The 20,805-nt window shown below is 42.3% G+C and overlaps 3 protein-coding genes across 6 annotated transcripts in view; 2 read left to right on the top strand and 1 right to left on the bottom strand.

Moving 5' to 3' along the window:
* LOC110485622 (programmed cell death protein 4) overlaps positions 1 to 7,165 on the top strand; it is a 35,838-nt gene extending 28,673 nt beyond the window's left edge. For both annotated transcript variants that reach the window (XM_036949252.1, XM_036949253.1), the window contains exons 7-12: positions 4,095 to 4,192; positions 4,997 to 5,111; positions 5,527 to 5,634; positions 5,834 to 5,944; positions 6,157 to 6,296; positions 6,393 to 7,165. In XM_036949252.1, the coding sequence (XP_036805147.1) occupies positions 4,095 to 4,192; positions 4,997 to 5,111; positions 5,527 to 5,634; positions 5,834 to 5,944; positions 6,157 to 6,296; positions 6,393 to 6,453 (633 nt within the window). In that variant the 3' untranslated portion in view covers positions 6,454 to 7,165. The remainder of the gene's footprint in view (positions 1 to 4,094; positions 4,193 to 4,996; positions 5,112 to 5,526; positions 5,635 to 5,833; positions 5,945 to 6,156; positions 6,297 to 6,392) is intronic.
* A 75-nt stretch (positions 7,166 to 7,240) lies between these two features.
* Positions 7,241 to 8,726, bottom strand: LOC110485621 (BBSome-interacting protein 1). The gene is made up of 3 exons (XM_036949254.1): positions 8,603 to 8,726; positions 8,333 to 8,397; positions 7,241 to 7,784 (listed from the first exon to the last, which is right to left on the bottom strand). Exons 2-3 carry the CDS (start codon positions 8,376 to 8,378, stop codon positions 7,621 to 7,623), a joined length of 210 nt encoding a protein of 69 aa, XP_036805149.1. The 5' UTR covers positions 8,379 to 8,397; positions 8,603 to 8,726; the 3' UTR covers positions 7,241 to 7,620.
* Positions 8,727 to 13,667: 4,941 nt separating this feature from the next.
* LOC110485623 (leucine-rich repeat protein SHOC-2) overlaps positions 13,668 to 20,805 on the top strand; it is a 31,050-nt gene continuing 23,912 nt past the window's right edge. Inside the window, exon 1 of one of the 3 annotated variants that reach the window (XM_036949257.1) lies at positions 13,668 to 13,749. The gene's annotated coding sequence lies outside the window, so the exon portion shown is untranslated. Of the gene's footprint in view, positions 13,750 to 13,989; positions 14,115 to 14,581; positions 14,602 to 20,805 lie in introns of those variants that run through there. The other 2 variants (XM_036949256.1, XM_036949258.1) reach the window with 2 other exon arrangements.

The following is a 20,805-nucleotide window of genomic DNA, read 5'->3' on the forward strand; positions in this document are numbered from 1 at the left end:
GCAGTAAAGTGCTGAATGAATGAATGCTTACGAGCCTGCTGCTGCCTACCACTGCTCAGTCAGACTGCTCTATCAAATCATAGACTTAATTATAATAAACACACAGAACTACGAGCCATTGGTCATTAATGTGGTCAAATCCAGAAAACTAAGCGTTTATTCTTTCAATGAAATATGGAACCGTTCAGTATTTTATCTAACGGGTGGCATCCAGTCTAAATATTGCTGTTGCGTTGCACAACCTTCAATGTTATGTCATAATTATGTAAAATGCTGGCAAATTAGTTCACAGTTCGCAACGAGCCAGGCGGCCCAAACTGTTGCATATACCCTGACTCTGCGTGCAATGAACGCAAGAGAAGTGACACAATTTCCCTTGTTAATATTGCCTGTTAACACTAATTTCTTAACTAAATATGCAGGTTTAAAAAATGTACTTCTGTGTATTGCTTTTAAGAAAGGCATTGATGGTTAGGTACAATTGTGCTTTTTCCACGAATGCACTTTTGTTAAATCATCACCCGTTTGGCGATGTTGAAGTAGGCTGTGATTCGATGATACATTTACAGGAACCGCATTGGTTATATGCAACGCAGGACAAGTTAGGTCAACACATGGTTGATGATATTACTAAATTAACTAGTGATTATGTGAAGATTGCTTATAAGCAAAGTTTAATGCTAGCTAGCAACTTAACTTGGCTCCTTGCAGCCACAAGGTCCTTTTGACACTGCACTCGAGTAACAGGTGACAGCCTTACATGCAGTTTCCTCGTGAATTGCAATGTAATCGGCGTCCAAAAAGGCTGATTACTGATTGTTATAACTTGAAATCGGCCCTGATTACTCGGTCGACCTCTAGTATGCATGGCTGTCCGAGCTGTGTGCTAGTAGTTTTTAAACGGACACCTCGGTACATTCAGCTTGTCAACACTTCTTACAAAAACAAGTAGTGATGAAGTCAATCTCTTCCACTTTGAGCCATGAGATTGACATGCATATTATTAATATTAGCTCTCTGTGTACATTTAAGGGCCAGCCGTGCTGCCCTGTTCTGAGCCAGCCGTGCTGCCAGCCGTGCTGACCTGTTCTGAGCCAGCCGTGCTGCCCTGTTCTGAGCCAATTGTCATTTTCCTGTCCCTCTTTGTGGCACCTGACCACAAGACTGAACAGTAGTCCAGGTGTGACAACTAGGGCCTGTAGGACCTGCCTTGTTGATAGTGCTGTTAAGAAGGCAGAGCAGCGCTTTATTATGGACAGACTTCTCCCCATTTTAGCTGCTGTTGTATCAATGTTTTTTTACCATGACAGTTTATTCATTACAAGATGTGGGAATGATTTGTCCCAGATACAATGCTTTTTGTTGTTGGTGTCACTACTGTGTGGGATGTATGTTGTTGTACTGTACCCTGTGTGCATAACAGAGCTGGGTTCAAACAGTATTTCAAATACATTTGCCTTAGAGTGCCAGGTGGACAAGGTTTGTGTGTTCCGTTCCACTGCGCCAGGCAAGCTCAATCAAGCCCAGTTGAAGAATTCTCAACCAGCTTCACCTGGAATGCTTTTCCAACAGTCTTGAAGGAGTTCCCTCATATGCGGAGTGCTTTTTTGCTGCTTTAATTCACTCTGCAGTCCACCTCATCCCAAACCATATCAATTGGTTTGAGGTTTGGTGATTGTGGAGGCCAGGTCATCTGATGCAGCACTCATCACTCTCCTTCTTGGTTAAATAGGCCTTACACAGCCTGGAGGTGGTTTGGGTCATTGTCCTGTTGGAAAAACAAATTATAGTCCCACTAAGCGCAAACCAGGTGGGATGGCGTATTGCTGCAGAATGCTGTGGTAGCCATGCTGGTTAAGTTTGCCTTGAATTCTAAATAAATCAGACCGTCACCAGCAAAGCACCATCACACCTCCTCCTCCATGCTTCACGGTGGGAACCACACATGTGGCGATCATCCGTTCACCTACTCTGCGTCTCACAAAGACACGGCGGTTGGAACCAAAAATCTCACATTTGGACTCATCAGACCAAACGACATGTTTCCACCGGTCTAATGTCCATTGCTCGTGTTTCTTGGCCCAATAAGGTCTCTTCTTATTGGTGTCCTTTAGTGGTTTCCTTTCAGCAATTCGACCATGAAGTCCTGATTCACACAGTCTCCTCTGAACAGTTGTCTGTTACTTCATTTATTTGGGCTGAAATTTCTGAGGCTGGTAACTAATCAACTTCTCCTCTGCATCAGAGGTAACTTTGGGTCGTGCTTTTCTGTGGCGGTCCTCATGAGAGCCAGTTTCATCATAGCGCTTCGTTATTTATTTTATTTAACTAGGCAAGCCCAGTTAAGAACAAATTGTTATTGACAATGACTACACTTGAAGAAATGTTAAAAGTTCTTGACCTTTTCCTTATTGGCTGACCTTCATGTCTTAAAGTAACAATGGACTGTTTTCTCTTTGCTTATCTGAGCTGTTCTTGCCATATTATGGCCTTGGTCTTTTACCAAATAGGGCCATCTTCTGTATACCACCCCTAGCTTGTCACAACACAACTGATTGGTTCAAAAGCATTAAGAAGAAAATAAATTCCACAAATGAACTTTTAACAAGGCACACCTGTTAATTGAAATGTATTCATGTGACTACCTCATGAAGCTGGTTGAGAGAATGCCACGAGTGTGCAAAGTTGTCAAGGCAAAGGGGGGCTACTTTGCAGAATCTCAAATATAAAATATATTTTGATTTGTTCACCACTTATTTGTTTTATTACTACATGATTCCATATGTGTTATTTCATAGTTTTGATGTCTTCACTATTATTCTACAATGTAGAAAATAGTAAAAATATAGAAAACCCTTGAATGAGTAGATGTATGGAAACTTTTGACTGGTACTGTATATATTTACTGATAGCCAAGGGACACTCAGTCATAATTGACAAATTACGCATTTGTGTTTAATGAGTCCTCCAGATCAGAGGCAGTAGGGCTGACCAGGGATGTTCTCTTGATAAGTGTGTGAATTGGACCATTTTTCTGTCCTGCTAAGCATTCAAAATGTAACGAGTACTTTTGGGTGTCTGGGAAAATGTATGGAGTAAAAAGTACATTATTTTCTTTAGGAATGTAGTGGAGTAATAAACGTAAAGTACAAAACTAAAGTTGTGCCTAACAGTATTTTTACTTCGGTACTTTACACCACTGAATAACACTGTGGTACTGTTTACTGTAGATAAAAAGAAAGCGATGGTGAGTTTCAGCTCTTTTCTTTCTGTTCTCCCCGTCCACACAGAGCAGACATGCGATCTCTCGCCTCATTGTCTCGGCAGCGCCAGGCACAAAATGCTAGCTCAGCGTAGGAGGCTGATACAAGGGTTATTTATCATCCCTCCCTCTCTCACTTTCTCTCTCACGTGTCTGTCCTCCTACTCTCTCTCTCTCTCTCTCACTTCCCTGCAAGGCCACCCTCTCTCTGTTCTTCCCCCTGACTGTGCAGTCTCTTTCTCTCTCATTCCTCTCTTTCCAGACTGGTTCTGGTCAGATGAGTTTGGGGCTCTCTTGTCTGCACAGACACAATGGCTTGTTAGCAACAGGCTTTGTCCAGTTTGTCCTGTCCAGAACAGCAAGGCCAGCTCGTTCTCTGGCTTTTCTCATCCCCGTCACGCTCGCTCTCATATCTCTGACTCATGTCAACAAACACTGCCACTGTCACCTCATCCCAAACAACAAGTGTTTATGCATCCATCCAGCCTCTGGGCTCTCCATTGGCCTACTTTGATGCTAAATGTAAGTGATGTGTTGTCTATTTGCCTCTGCAGTAATTCATTATAAAAATGTGTGTATTGTACTATAATGGTTTATGGCTGTGCAGTTACACTTACATGTGTTCCTGATGCTTCATTTCCAAATGGATTACATTATTCTGCAGGCAGGATATTTCAGGCCCATGGGCTATTTGGCAACAGTTCAGTCTGTCCTCTTTATTTTGATTTCTTTGTTGGCAGAGCTAACTTCCTGTTCTGTTGTTTTGGGTGGACCAGAGAGAACAGTGTTCGAGACCAGTGTGTGTTAACAGTGTTTTCTTTTTGTCTTTCAGCTCGTCGGCCAATTCATTGCCCGGGCTGTCAAAGACCAGATCCTCTCCAAGAGCTACTTAGACGGCTACAAGGGGAGAGTCGACTGTGTCCATGCAAGGTATGTGTTGGTGTCCTTATTAAACACGAAACGCCTTCTCGCATTTCTATGTGGTATGATCATGGAGATGTTGAGGGGGTTTACAGTATACCCTTATAGGCACAACCAGGTCTGGGAGGCTCACAGAGATCTACAATACTCCATCAAAGATTCAGTTTTCAACTCCATACCAGTTTTTCAACTCTACTGTAAAATTGCCTGCTCTGTGGGAAAATGTGTGGAGTTTCAGGAAATTAGCTTTAAAATGGCAAAATGTTCTCTCCGATGCAGAGGGGGGGGCCTTTTAAAATGTTCTTTCCCAGGTCTTGAGACTTAGAATGCACTGCAGCAATCGTAATAAAAACATGTTTTATCACACTCTCTAACGTTGGAGTTGTGTTCTGATATTGAGGGGTCCTTGATGAATTTGCTATCATAAAAGGGGTCCCCCGGCCCCAAAAAGTTTGGGAACCCCTTGAGTTATGTTGTGTTTCGCCTTGTAATTTGGTGGGCGGATTCACAGAGACCAATGAGTGAAGCTTTTGGGGGAGTGTCATACATGGATTACAGACTAGTTGGTGGCTTGTTGTCAGGCAGAGTTTACGTAATTAAATGTCTTCGTTCTATGAATGCATTGACAGAACTTGAGGGAAATCTAATACATCCCGAGGGATGGTTTATGGGAGTTTGGAATGAGAGGGTATAAACCAGGGCAGCAGAATTCATGACTAAGGGAAGGAGAATTCCATGAACGAGGGAGGTAGATGATTGACTGAATGATGACAGCGTCCACACTGACGTGCCGCCATGTTTTTTCCCATATAGGGCGGCCTTGGACCGGGCAGCGGTGCTGTTGAAGATGGGTATGGGCGGCCTGCGCATCGACAACCTCTGGGGAACAGGTGGGGGTCAGAGACCTGTCACCCAGCTCGTCAGAGAGGTGAGACCTGCTCATTTTATAGAGGACGGAACGAGCTGCTTGTCAGGTGTGTTCTCTATGCTCTGTCCTTTGTCTGCCAGCTATTTAAATCCTGTCTGTGCTGTTCTCCAAATTAAGTTATTGGAATGTAAATTTCATTGAGCTTTCACTATGAAAGGGTGAGGTCACCAAGACCTGCTTTAGTTTAACTGATGTCTCCAGTGATCACATGATATCGACACGTCCATTACGGCTACTCGGAGGTACATGCCACCCTTCACGTGAATATCTCAGCCGTTGCTGAACTATGTCTTAGTTTCATGTGTTCTTCCTATTCCCTATCTATGAGCGGGCCTTTTTGTTGTCATCGATGAACCTCAGGTGTACGATGGGCATACATTGACTTTGGATATCCCATTTTCTCTACTTGTATCAGATGACCCTGTTGCTGAAGGAGTATCTTCTGTCTGGAGACAACAAGGAAGCAGAGAGGTGTCTGAGAGAACTGGAGGTGCCACACTTCCACCATGAGTTTGTCTATGAGGTAACTCACGGCATCCGTTGTCTAGTTTTTCTTTCCCCAGTTTTCATGTTATCTTGTATGAACGTATTACCTGTAGGTGCATTGGAAATGTACTCTCTGTTGGAGGGTTGTTTTGCTTGAGAATATCAAACTGACATACTGAATTTTCCTTGGTTGATTGTAAGAAAAGTTATTCATCTTGTCTTCCTATTATCAATAGGCCATAGTCATGGTCCTGGAATCCAAAGGGGAGAAAACGTTCAAAATGGTTCTGCAGCTGCTGAAGTTTCTGTGGGTGTCCTCCATCATCACTGTGGACCAAATGAGAAGGGTGGGCTTGAGTGCCACCTGGTGGTAACATTATACTACTGCAGTGCATATGGCGCCACCTGGTGTTGAGAACCAATGGGATATATAATACTTTTTACCTAAAATCAACTGCATCTTGTTTACCATTGATGTGATCTATAAAATGTTCCACACGTATTTTTTTCATTGGAATTACATTGAAAGTCACTGTTTACATAATTATCTTGTTTGCAGGGATACGAAAGAGTTTACATGGACATAGCTGAAATCAACATCGACGTCCCTCGTGCGTACTTCATCTTGGAGCAGTTTGTCGACAAGAGTTTCAGTGCTGGCTTCATCTGTGAAAAGCTGAGGGATCTTTGTCCTAGTCGGTAAGTATCTTTTTAATTTGCTATTTTTGTTTCTCTCTCACACACATCCATGTTTTAAGATTGATGGAGATGTACTGATTTTGGCTATTTTCACAGGGGCCGGAAGAGATTTGTGAGCGAGGGGGACGGCGGTCGCTTCAAATTGGAAAGCTACTGAGAAGCCATTTTGTGCCAGAGATGTTCCGCTAAACTGAAGCTACTTTTTTACTATGATCCATGTCAGTTGTTTTCCTTAACAGAGAAAGAATGTACATAAAAAATTAAAAAAAATGCGTAAAATCGCACTTTGTTCTTTAGTTGAAGAAAAGTTAGACGATACACCCATTTAAGGTGTTTGAGTATACATGTATAAGCTAAAAACCCAGAAAGTGCCACACCTCAACGAGTCATTCCATGTTGTTTTTAGATTTTCTCTTTATTTCACTGCCACTCCTTTCTTGTTCTAGATGAAAGTGTTTGTACAAGAATTAAACTGGTTTGTGTATAAAGCTTTTTAATGAAAAGGGGGGACAGATCGTTGGTTCGAAGCAACACCTTCCCTCACCAGCTGCTGTCTGTTTCTAGCCTGGTTTCAAGATCTGTTTGTGCTGTTTTACACAACTTCTATCATAGGAATTTGGGCAAGATGGCACAAACAGATCTGGGTACCAGACTAGTCTATGCTGTGCTTGACTTTTTTTTTTTTTTAATTACTCAAGGCAATTAATAAAAAATAAAGTTAAGAGATTGGGAACAAGTTTGCGATCATTTCACAACAAAATGGTGTCCAGAATGTTTATTTTTATATTTGGGGAACACTGTTGTGAAATGTACCAAGTCTTAATTGCTCCATGATTGTCAAAAGTTCCAATAAATTGCTATACAAAATGTTTGCTATTGTCAATGTGTTTGTGTGAGTAGATGAAAGATGACTTGAATCATGGTACTAGATTTAGAAAACACCATAAAAGGGGAAATAAATCTTAGTTTTATTTGAAGAACATGTTCACAACAGATGTTATTTACCTAAACTCCAATTCAACTTCTCTCAGAAATAAGACTTCCCATAATTACAAGGCTATTATACATTCACAGCAATCAAAATAATCCATGAGATTGATGCCAACAGTGCTATATTGCAATATTAGGTTGTGACTAGTGTGAACCTCTGCCCTCCATTGTATCCATCTTAACTTCTGTCTGTAGTCCATTTTGTGTCTACTTGTGTAGCTACTGTCCTCCATTGTGGCTCATTCAGTTCCTGTTGCTTGATAATAAAACTACTCTGACTATTGTCCATTTTGTGTCTACTGACCCTACTACTCCATGGGCTGCCATTGCATGTCTACTGTGTCTCCTGCTGCTCTTTCAGTGCCAGATCCTGTTGCTTGATGGCCTCCTGGGCCTCCAGTTGCATCTTCTCCAGTTTCTCCAGGGTGACTGATTTCAGAGGCATCAGCTTGGGCTTACACAGCACCATGGTGGGGACATCCTCCATGGACAACTGCCCTTTGGATGGTAGCATAACCAAGAGTGAGAAGTTACAGGCTTGTCTTCTAGTTATCAGAATGCATCCAGAAAATAAGACAAACCCAGGTTTCCTGCATGCCACAAGCCTAGGAATGAACCAACTCGTACACTTACCAAGACTGTCTTAATAGAATAGACTCAATACTATGATCAATATAATCAACATGGTATACTCTTGTAGCACTGTGCAGTTTTTCTCTGAACATACTGTAGTTAAGTTTTCAGGTAAAGAGAAAACTAATCTGGTGGGCTACGCGTAGGTGTATATTTTGGGGTCAGTGACCGGTTTCAACAGTAGATAGCAGAGAGGTATTTTCAGTAGGAGTAAAAACCTGAAGGAACATAACATCGGTCGGCACACACTTGGCAGTGTTTCGAGGTGTTCCTTCTACTGAAAGGAATGTGTTTACGGTATTTTAGAGCATCTAACGTCACTGCAGAAGTGAAGGGGTGGCTGTGTTGAGTTGCATGATAGACGAAATTGCTCATTTATACCACAGACTTTATTGATAATGGTCGTTACTCACCTTGTTTGGGCAACACTTCTCTGAACATCGATTTGACTTCAGGCATTGTGTATTGTTAGGCCCAGCTGAAATAAAAGCATGAATAATTATAGTTGGCATCTGGCAAAATATTAAGGCACGATAAGATGGCTAGCAACTGTTGTTGAGCTTAGTTAGCTACTACACGATTTATTTAGTCACTGATGATTCAAAACATATTTATTCATCCTTCTTCAGTCATATAGGTACGTGATGTTATCGTCACGAAATTGACCATAACCATAACATTACCTCAGGGTGATGGGTTGCCAAGCCAAACAAACCAATGTTTGTTCCTTTCCGGGATTGTCAGCTAGCTTTTTCTTCTACGATTTTACGACCCGGTTTAGAAACAGTGCATCGCATTGCAGCCATCTGGTGGGCAGAGTTGGAAGTTTATATTGAGTTCATAAAATCTAAAAAAAAAAAAAAAAACACTACACATCATATAAATGTGATAAAGACAGAAATCACGAATTTTCTTTACATAATTTAATTTAAACATATCCTATCTAACCTAGAGAGAAAATAAGGAATGAGAAGATATGTCATATGTAGAGGTAGGCAGTGCAGGGCTGCCAACTTTTAAAGAAAGCTTGGAGTGGGATTTGCTATGCGAGTTGCATTGCCTCCTGGCACAACCCCTAGATGGGGGCTAGGGGTCCTCCACCAGTAAAATGTTAGTTTTAAAGCTAATTTCCTGGAATTCTACATATTTTGACATGGCTTAGGCCAATTGGGGAGGGAGGGGGGGGGGGATAAGAAAATAAAAACCACAGGAGGCTTTGAACATGAAACGAGCTCTCAGATTTCAACGACATTGTTACTTTGACATTTAAAGTATGCTAATATTTTTTTGTAAACATGTTTTTTAAGTAATTTTACACTTTGTTCAGACAATAATGAAATGATATAGGGAGACAGGCAAATGCTAGAAACAATGGGAAGGTTGGAAGTAGGGATTGATCCCTGTTCTCGGGTGGAAAGTTGTATGTGACATGTGCCAAGGACATGTACCACTACACCAAGGCTCTCCACAGGAAATGTTAATATTAACGGTTCATGACAGTGGGTAACCAAATTATAGATTGCACTCTCCTTGTCCATAGACTGCTTTCAAGGTAAGGACACAAACATTTGTATTTTGTAATTTGGGTGAACTCTCTTTAAAATCAGGCTGGAAGAAAATGTAATTTGCTCTCCAAGAGGGTTGGCCACCCCTGACCCTGTATATTTTCCAAGTGCTAAGTGTTTGAAAATGTTGTTGTTATAACAATACATTTTTCAAGATCACCCAACCTTCAAGAAAAATCGAATAATTATCAATATTCAGGTGGTTTATGCCTACTAGTTGAATATCAGTGGCATCATCTTACTCTACATAGACAAAACTATTGTCTATGTACAGTAAGATGATGCCAAGGATCTTCAACTCGTAAGCGTAAATGAATTTGATATGATGCGTTTATGAGTTGTGAGACCCCCTACCATCTCTGCCTAGCATGCACACCAGTGGCGGATTTAGGCATAGGCGACATGGGCAGCCGCCCAGGGCAGCATCTTGCCGGGGGCGGCATGGGGAGCCGCCCGGGGCAGCATCTTGCCGGGGGCGACATGGGCAGCCGCCCGGGGCAGCATCTTGCCGGGGGCGGCATGGGGAGCCGCCCGGGGCAGCATCTTGCCGGGGGCGGCATGGGCAGCCGCCCGGGGCAGCATCTTGCCGGGGGCGGCATGGGGAGCCGCCCGGGGCAGCATCTTGCCGGGGGCGACATGGGCGGCCGCCCAGGGCAGCATCTTGCCGGGGGCGGCATGGGCAGCCGCCCAGGGCAGCATCTTGCCGGGGGCGGCATGGGGAGTCCACACACAATATATATATATATATGAATTTAAAAAACACAAAGAAACAACAAATATTCAGAATGGTGACATTTGCGAGATGGTTTTCTATCACTCATTTGCACGTCATGTCAATAATATCATGTCACCGTGTGGGACTGTGGGTCAATCAACCTTGTCGGACTGGGCGCCCTGATTCTAGTTTGTATGAGATGGGGAGTGGGACGGGGGTAGGTTGACCTCAGGTCTCCCCACTGGAAACCAGAGGTAGGGGTAGCGGGGAATCTATCAAATAGCGCACCTCTAACTTAGTACAGTACTAATGCAATTAGTAATGCAATTAGTTGTGCAATTTAGTTGTGTGTGTTTCTTGTTTGAAGTTCAATAGTGTAATAATCAGGTTCTCTTCTCAATAAGTGTGTTATTCTCTTTGTGTATTCGTGTGATATAGGATTGGTGCAATTTAGTTTTATTTGTGTGTTTTTGTTAGCAATAGGGTAATAGTTTAATAATTAAATTATATTTTTTATTTTTATTTATAAACTACAATTTGTTGTTATTTGTCTTTGTTACTTATTTTTATATTTCTGAGTTTTTTTTATTTATGTTGTTCCAAATGTCTGAATAAAAATGACAAGTTAGCACAGGGGTTCGCCCAGGGAGCCATACAACAAGTTAGCACAGGGGTTCGCCCAGGGAGCCATACAACAAGTTAACACAGGGGTTCGCCCAGGGAGCCATACAACAAGTTAGCACAGGGGTTCGCCCAGGGAGCCATACAACAAGTTAGCACAGGGGTTCGCCCAGGGAGCCATACAACAAGTTAACACAGGGGTTCGCCCAGGGAGCCATACAACAAGTTAGCACAGGGGTTCGCCCAGGGAGCCATACAACAAGTTAGCACAGGGGTTCGCCCAGGGAGCCATACAACAAGTTAGCACAGGGGTTCGCCCAGGGAGCCATACAACAAGTTAGCACAGGGGTTCGCCCAGGGAGCCATACAACAAGTTAGCACAGGGGTTCGCCCAGGGAGCCATACAACAAGTTAACACAGGGGTTCGCCCAGGGAGCCATACAACAAGTTAGCACAGGGGTTCGCCCAGGGAGCCATACAACAAGTTAGCACAGGGGTTCGCACAGGGAGCCATACAACAAGTTAGCACAGGGGTTCGCCCAGGGAGCCATACAACAAGTTAACACAGGGGTTCGCCCAGGGAGCCATACAACAAGTTAGCACAGGGGTTCGCCCAGGGAGCCATACAACAAGTTAGCACAGGGGTTCGCCCAGGGAGCCATACAACAAGTTAGCACAGGGGCTCGCCCAGGGAGCCATACAACAAGTTAGCACAGGGGTTCGCCCAGGGAGCCATACAACAAGTTAGCACAGGGGTTCGCCCAGGAAGCCATACAACAAGTTAGCACAGGGGTTCGCCCAGGGAGCCATACAACAAGTTAGCACAGGGGTTCGCCCAGGGAGCCATACAACAAGTTAACACAGGGGTTCGCCCAGGGAGCCATACAACAAGTTAGCACAGGGGTTCGCCCAGGGAACCATACAACAAGTTAGCACAGGGGTTCGCCCAGGGAGCCATACAACAAGTTAGCACAGGGGTTCGCCCAGGGAGCCATACAACAAGTTAGCACAGGGGTTCGCCCAGGGAGCCATACAACAAGTTAACACAGGGGTTCGCCCAGGGAGCCATACAACAAGTTAGCACAGGGGTTCGCCCAGGGAGCCATACAACAAGTTAACACAGGGGTTCGCCCAGGGAGCCATACAACAAGTTAACACAGGGGTTCGCCCAGGGAGCCATACAACAAGTTAGCACAGGGGTTCGCCCAGGGAGCCATACAACAAGTTAGCACAGGGGTTCGCCCAGGGAGCCATACAACAAGTTAGCACAGGGGTTCGCCCAGGGAGCTATACAACAAGTTAGCACAGGGGTTCGCCCAGGGAGCCATACAACAAGTTAGCACAGGGGTTCGCCCAGGGAGCCATACAACAAGTTAGCACAGGGGTTCGCCCAGGGAGCCATACAACAAGTTAGCACAGGGGTTCGCCCAGGGAGCCATACAACAAGTTAGCACAGGGGTTCGCCCAGGGAGCCATACAACAAGTTAGCACAGGGGTTCGCCCAGGGAGCAATACAACAAGTTAGCACAGGGGTTCATACAAGCTAGAACCGCCACACAATTCTACAATGTCAAAAATTATATTTGATTCCTGGAGCATTTAATATCCAATGCTTATTTGTATGACGTATTCAAAACTGTTCATGACCGGCTGAAAAAATACATAGCCTCATATCATTTGCACACACTGTATATAGACTTTCTTTTTTTTCTTGTGTTATTGACTGTAGCTTGTTTATCCCATGTGTAACTCTGTGTTGTTGTTTGTGTCGCACTGCTTTGCTTTATCTTGGCCAGGTCGCAGTTGTCAATGAGAACTTGTTCTCAACTGGCCTACCTGGTTAAATAAATAAAAAAATTCTAATAAAAAAATCATTTTCAAAGACACAGGTCAGCATATCAGATTTCACTTACTTAAATACACTTACTTAAATACACTTACTTAAATTCACTTACTTAAATACACTTACTTAAATTCACTTACTTAAATTCACTTACTTAAATACACTAGCAAAATTGGGAAGGAGCTGAATAATAAAATACATGTGGGGAATAACAGTAGTGTTCTTGCTGAAAATTTAGCCCAATGTTAAGAATGAGAATTGATCCACTGATCAGACTAAATAAAGTAAATAGATAATACAATCTCCTGAAAATCACATAAATCTACCCCTTCACCAAAACCAAATAATTGTTATATTGTTTTGTCCCCCCTCTTGAATCAAACGTAGTGTTGGGTTCACAATCTGTTTGACCAAATTATTTGTTATAGTTACCAATTAGGTCACAATGCCAAACTTCCCTACTAAAACTGTGTGGGTCTGTCTGCTGCCTGTTCGTTGTCACAACCTAAATGCCAATCACCAAACGAGGGGACTAATGCAAACGTGGAGGAAATCGACATTAGTACATGCTGTCTAAAATCTGGATTCTGCAATAGGGAAGGCAGTAACAGCAAGCACATTTTGTTGACGACATCGTACATAAAACCGCGCGCTACCGTTGTGCACACACCTCAGCACAGAACGTGGTCTCTCCCTCTATTTAGCGCCACTCAAATCTTGAGGGGCGTTTCTTTAAAACATGCCTCCAATCCCCTTGATCTCTTACATAATTAGGCCAATCATATGCTTCAATGTGCCGCTGTTCACAGTGCTGTGGCAAGACAAGGCTCTGCTCGTGATGTTACATTGCAGGCGCAGATGCCCTGATTTCAAAACGATTTGGAGCACAGTTGAAAAGTGAACGCGCTGTCTATACAATTGAATAATTAGACAAATAAAATCAGTACTTTTCAATGCGTGTGATATAAAAGCTGTGCCGTGAGAACAGGGTCAAATGCGTGTCTCACCGCCAATGCGTGAGAGTTGGCAGCTCGGGTCGTGGCTAAAATAGATGCTCATGGAGCAGACCTAATCCAACCTCTTCGGGTATGCATTATTATTCTAACTGACTGTTTGAATACGAATATAAACGAATTTATACTAAACCCTACGAGCAATATATGCTTGCTTCAAACATTCCATTTCTTTCCCAGGAAAAAGCTTTGAGTTATATTCCGGGTTTTTCTGACTTTTACACTTTTATGATGACAATAAATATGCCAGGTAGCTAAATTACACATTTTCACCACTTTCACTTACACTCACCCAAACACCTTTTTCAGTTCAAGTAAGTCTCGTGATACATTGGTAATGCGTGCTTGTGACGCAATTTGGTGGTAGGGAGGGGACCCAAGCAACAGCAGTGGTAGGAAAGAGGAGGAAGCAGGGATGGTAGAGTCACACCTCTGAAGGTAAAACAGTTATATTATTTCATACCTTTCAATACACCTTTAAATCAAGCTGATGTTTTTATAGTAGGCCTCTTAAATGTCCCTTTTGTCATCCGCATAGCTTGGTTGATGACGCAACCTTTCGATAGGCTGAGAACTGCACTCTTTTGTTCAAGCTTCGTTCGGAATGGCGGCTGTTTTGAGAATGTTTTATTTTTTCCTCATTTCACTACGAGAGCGAGAAAAGGGCGCTGCGAAAATGCTTGACGCGAAAACGGTCTTGAATGACCAAGTGTCAATCTGTAAACTAACTATTTGAACATAATAGTTGTTATTATTTAGGTGTCAGTACAGTTGAAGAAGGTAGCTACAGGATTGAGCAGCGCGATAGTGGGGTTGCGTGCTTGCTTATTTCCCCGTGATAGGCTCGCGATTGTCGGGATGGTGTTCCAAGTCTGACAGCTGCTTTTGGTGGGGCCTACGGGAACCGCGCAGTCAGAACGCTCGGGTATGTGAGCTTGGAGGTTAACGTTAGCAATACATTTTTATAAATAAGAAGGCCATCTAGCTACTGAGACTGATATTTGTTTCCTCTACCAGAATTGTACCTAGATATGACGTTGTCCAAGTTGTTTGCTCTACGATTTGACTGAATGGTTGCAAAAAATGTTTGCCAGCCTCACTTAGCTTCTGAAGTTAGCTTGATGTGTTGACGTTTCGTTTTTTGATTTCATGACGAGTTGAAATGATTTAGCTAGCTTGCTTACAGATTTTGTTAACACGACAAGGGTGACACTAAATTAAGAATGGCTAGCTATTTGCGGCTACTTTTCCCAAACAATCAATAGCTAACTAGCTAGTTTATGTCAGCCAGTTCGTAGGCTGGCTAACTAAGCAACTTAACGTTAGTATGTGGCTCTGACAAGAACAGCAGGACCACCCCATCGTTTGCTGCTGTATCATACACACACAGGTTGGCTTGCGTCTCGTTTTTACGCATATCAATCGTGATCTTGGACGTAACTTGACTTCCACGAACTGTGGCACCGGTTTTATCGATAATCTCTCTTTCCACGGATTTGTCATTGGCACGGTTACATCCTGCTTGTGCTGTGGGCTGGTTATGTAGCTAGTAGCTGCCTGCCACCTCACCAGTGCATCTCTTGCCATCACTGTCAAATGTAGACACACATTACAGGAGCTGCGTAGTATTAGGCCTATTGGTTGTAATCATCTTTGATAGTCAGTCAGTGAGAGAGTTGTTAAGCCTGCCTAGTTAGCTAAATGCTTTGTAAAATGAAAAAAGATATGCAAGGGAAAGAGAGCAGACATAAACTCTGTCTGTCATTCATTCATTCAGGAGTGGACATGGGGAGATTGGGGGTTAAGGACTTTGGAACAATCAATCACAAATCTGGCAACTAAATGTATTTGCACAATTGTAGTGATTGTATCATATCATGTGTTATTCCAACTTTATTCCAGTGATGATGATATATGCGTATAATTATGCAATACTCAAAGGGAGAGGACAGAGAAGAAGAAAATTGGCCAGTCTTGAGCAAACATGACGCAACAACATGGGAAGACTTGGCAGGATTGGTAGTAGTGACTGCTTGCTTTGCCCAAGATGTCCACCAACTGGCTATAGGCTACATTATACAAGTAGAGGCTTAACAATTGGCACGTGAATTGAGGAAAGCTACAGTGATGGTGGATCATCATCATAATAATCAGAGGAAAATGGTGTCCAGCCTTCTCATTTTATGTATATCATGTATTGCACTGCCTGTCATTCATCCCAAACTTGGTTCCTCTCCTTTTGGTTCCTCTCCATGGAGTGGAATCTGGAATGATACATTTAGTCAGTCAGTGATGAAAAATAACTGGAAAGTTGCTGCGCTCCGTGACCCTTGACCTTATGTGCTTTTTCTACAGCATGACTTCGCCCACAAGTAATTTTTCTGGAGTTGGGGGGGAGAGAGTGAGAGAGCGTGCTCCTTCGGTTCGGTCACCTGCATATTATTAAACTAGCTCATGTTTGTTTCAAACCTTTGGGTACATTTTATGATTTTGAAGAGGAATTTAAAGAATAAACAAACCCTGACATCACACCCACTGCTTGTTTAGGTGAGGGCCAGTAGGTTAGTTCTCTGCTTGCCGTTGCCATGTTTATTGTTGGGATTTTGACACTTGATGCACCCCAGACTATGCCTGGTCACCAATCCACATCTCTCCGGCCAAACGCCACGCCCATTAAAATGTATTCTCCACAATGAGTCTGAATTTGATCTCCTCCCAGAGGACTTCTCGAATGCGAACACGTTCAAACCGTTTTGGTTGGCTCCAGTAACTGAAGGGTGTGGCCAGAGCCTGAACACGTGGGTAAAGCGGTGTTTCAGAAATGGTCATTGCTTTTGATACTCTGATTGGTTAGAGACAATCCAATCGCAGATGACTTGTTTTGTGTAACGGCCCTCACTTTAACGTCAGCAGAAAGGACTTCTACGATGGCAGTCTGACTGAATGATAGTTAGAGCAGCAAAATGAAATTCAGAATGAGTCGCCAGGCAACCCCAGACCCCACTGCCGTGTTGCATAGTTGCCTTTTTCTAAGACATGATTGATGTGATAGCCTACTTACCCTATTTGTGGAAACCCTCAAGTTACCAATGCCACAAAGTCAAAATTGGCTATATCGTAAAAATACTCTACATGAAAACACAAATGTGCTTTTTGGTCTTAAGTTTAGCAGTGACTTTGTGGCACGGGGTTTATGACTTTGTGGCAAGTAATGACGACCCTATTTGAGGGACCCAAAAGAAAATACAAAGAAGCTGCCTGCTTTGATGCAACCAACTATTATTTTATACAGTCATGTGTTTTGATATTCAATGTCCATCACCTTTCTCTTAGTTCATTAGAATCTGGGTTGAGTCAGAGGTCATTCGGTGATTGCTGCTTTGCTCTAGGCCTAGTTCACAGTATACAGTCTCATTGTTATTTATGTATTTTTAATATTCACCATCTATTTTCTCTCTATTAGTAGCCTAATATAGAGTTCAGTTATCCTAAGTCAGTGAAGTCCGTGCTGCTAGATACTTCTCTGTTGAGTGAACATAACTGTTACTGAGAAGAGCAGCACAAAATGTACCTACAGAGCAATATTAAAGACCCTGTGTAGTCAACATTCAGTTTTTCCTGTGTTTTTGTATAATATTGTACAACAGCTGATGAAACTAACACTGTAAAAGTGTGAACGCATTTGATCATTGTTATTTCCTGATTGTATTTTCTACTAGCAACTATCTACACAGGACCTTCTAATCACTTGGTTTTGCATGGGTGGAGTTTCAGCTTGCCTGATGACATCACTAGGGGAAAATGAATTAATAGATGAATAACAGAGTTACAAACCTCTGCCAATAACAGCAAGTTTCCAGTTTCCCCACTCAGACCACTCTGACAGTCCTAGCAAAATAATTTCGTTTTTTTTGCTAATAAAGCAATATTTGTTATTTTTGACCATTTTTAATTGTGAGCTATTACAGAATTTATTTGATATAAAAACAGCAGAAATTGGGCCTTTAAGCTTATCTCTTTGTCATTAACGGGATCAACAGGACCCCTTTCTACCCCTATAGGTTTTATGAGTCTTATGCTTTGAAGACCGCTTCCTCCCAAAGATTAGACACACACAAACACCTACTCTCAGCAGCAGTGCTAACCTTTCCCTTAGCTCTGATCTGTTGCCAAGCCTGCTCTTTTTCTACACTACACACACGCATACCTAGAGCATAAAAGACAACTTTATTAGGCTTCATACTGTAGCCTATTACTACATACAAATGATGCTATTACTGTACTACAGGCTGTGAGATGGAACCACAGAACTAGAATGAGGGTTAGAGGTTCCAAACCTTTCCTAGATAATCTATTTCTATGGACAGAACAAAGACAGAAACCAAGAGCCTTTGGTTTTATATAAATCATTTTGATGTTGAAGCTCTTGACAGTTGTTGTCAATTTCTCTTTTATGACCTTTAGGTTAATAAGTCAGGCCAACCTACTTACCAGGTTTTCTCAACATCACTTGTAGCTATTGTAGTACATTCATTGGCTTACAATGTCATCTCACTTAACCTGTTGAAGTTGCCTATGGCCTAGCTTATTCACTAATAGAGCTGGGAATTGCCAGAGACCTCGCAATACGAAATGATCACAATACTTATGCGCCGATACAATATGTATTGTGATTCTATGTATTTTGATTAGAGCTGTCCCCAGGAAGAAGAAAACAATTCTATATTGGTCAACCGAGTCGTCTGTTCTTTTGACCAATTATTTGGTTGACATTTTATAATGTGTATTTTTCCATTATATAGACACAATCCTATGTGCTTTATTCAAATCAGATATGCACTGAGCTTGTCTGATGCTTTAAGCAAACTGTTCAAATAAATAATTAAGACACAAATGACTAGAGGGAGGACGATCGCAATCCTCCCTGCTGCAGCGACCATCACAGAACATTAACAGTGTTTAACGCGCTGTCCGTGTTGCTGAAGCTGCAACAGTCATTTCTGACTGAAAAGTCGTTGCTGAAATCCTTAATTTGTTTAGGAAAAACATTCCCTCAATCCTTGCTGCCTTCATGTATTGCATGCGTGTCACCAATAGGGCCTGGCCTATAGCATATCATAATCACATCAATAATTGCTTATAACAAACTCCGAACACTAACACGTTACAGCAAAATGAGGGAATGTTTACTGGTTGCTCAGTAGGTAAAGGGGAAGTCAGATGTGTGGAATGAGTGACTAGTTATGGAAAATACTGGAGATCAAGAAAAATAAAGTAAGGAGCAAGCAGTATGTGCATATTATGTGTGCCAAACAGGGGCTGTTAAGATTACAATAAACATTTTCGGACTGTTTGGAACAATGTAAACAACACTAAATTATAAGCATACCAGAGTTTGTTGTAACGTTCGTGAATTAAATTTCCGAAATGGAATGGTTTATTTGTTGTTTACGCTAATTATTCAAGGCTCACTATATTTTATTTTAAAACTAAAATGGTTGATTGCATTTCAAATCATGAATGACTTGTATGCTGTGTGATATCATGAAGGAATTCATGATTTATTGATGCAGTACTGTAGCCTATTGAAATATAGGCCTAAGTAAGTTATGGTATTAAGAGTAAACAGGAGGTGCTCTTAGCCCTACAGCTCTTAGGCTGACAGCCTGGGGTGGCAGGTAGCCTAGTGGTTAGAGCTTTAGGCCATTAACTGAAAGGTTGCAAGATCGAATCCCTGAGCTGACAACCTAAAAATCTGTTGTTCTGCCCCTGAACAAGGCAGTTAACCCACTGTTCCTAGGCCGTCATTGTAAATAATAATTTGTTCTTAACTGACTTGCCTAGTTAAATAGATGTTATAAAAAAACAACATATGGCAAATAGAAATCAACTGGATGGTGTTCAGAGATAGATGGGAGGGGGTTGAGTGGGGCTGAAGGATGGGACTAAAGACAAACAAAACTAATGTAAAATATAATGTGTCTGTAAAATGTATATAGTATGTATAAGCTGGAAGTAGAAGCCTAAGTGGTGGTGTTCATTAGTTTAATCCAATTATGGGAGGGGTGATAGGGTTGAAGGAAAATATCCCATATTTATTTACATATACATACACAGTACCAGTCAAGTTTGGACACGCCTACTCATTCAAGGGTTTAAAAATATATATATATATATATATATATATACTATTTTCCTAATTGTAGAAAAATAATTGAAGACAAACTATGAAATAACACACATGGAATCATGTAGTAACCAAAAAAGTGTTGAACAAATCAACATGTATTTTATATTTGAGATTCTGCAAAGTAGCCACCCTTTTCCTTGACAGCTTTGCACATTTGGCATTCTCTCAACCAGCTTCACATGCAATGCTTTTCCAACAGTCTTGAAGGAGTTCCCACATATGCTGAGCACATGTTGGCTGCTTTTCCTTCACTCTGCGGTCCAACTCATCCCAAACCATGTCAATTGGGTTGAGGTTGGGTGATTGTGGATGCCAGGTCATCTGACGCAGCACTGTCCTTCTTGGTCAAATAGCCCTTACACAGCCTGGAGGTGTATTTTGGGTCATTGTCCTGTTGAAAAACAAATTATAGTCCCACTAAACGCAAACCAGATGGGATGGCGTATCGCTGCAGAATGCTGAGGTAGCCATGCTGGTTAAGTGTGCCTTGCATTCTAAATAAATCACTGACAGTGTCACCAGCAAAGCACCACCACACTACCTCCTCCATGCTTCACGGTGGGAACCACACATGCAGAGATCATCCGTTCACTAACTCTGCGTCTCACAAAGACATGGCGGTTGGAACCAAAAATCTCAAATTTGGACTCATTAGACCAAAGGACAGATTTCCACCGGTCTAATGTCCATTGCTCGGGTTTCTTGGCCCAAGCAAGTCTCCTCTTCTTATTTGTGTCCCTTAGTAGTGGTTTCTTTGCAGCAATTCGACCATGAAGGCCTGATTCACTCAGTCTCATCTGAACAGTTGATGTTATGTGCCTGTTACTTGAACTCTGAAGCATTTATTTGGGCTGCAATTTCTGAGGCTGGTAACTGTAATGAACTTATCCTCTGCAGCAAAGGTAACTCTGGTCTTCCTTGCCTGTGGCGGTCCTCATG

This window comes from Oncorhynchus mykiss, chromosome 17, assembly GCF_013265735.2.
Source record: "Oncorhynchus mykiss isolate Arlee chromosome 17, USDA_OmykA_1.1, whole genome shotgun sequence".
NCBI lineage: Eukaryota > Metazoa > Chordata > Actinopteri > Salmoniformes > Salmonidae > Oncorhynchus > Oncorhynchus mykiss.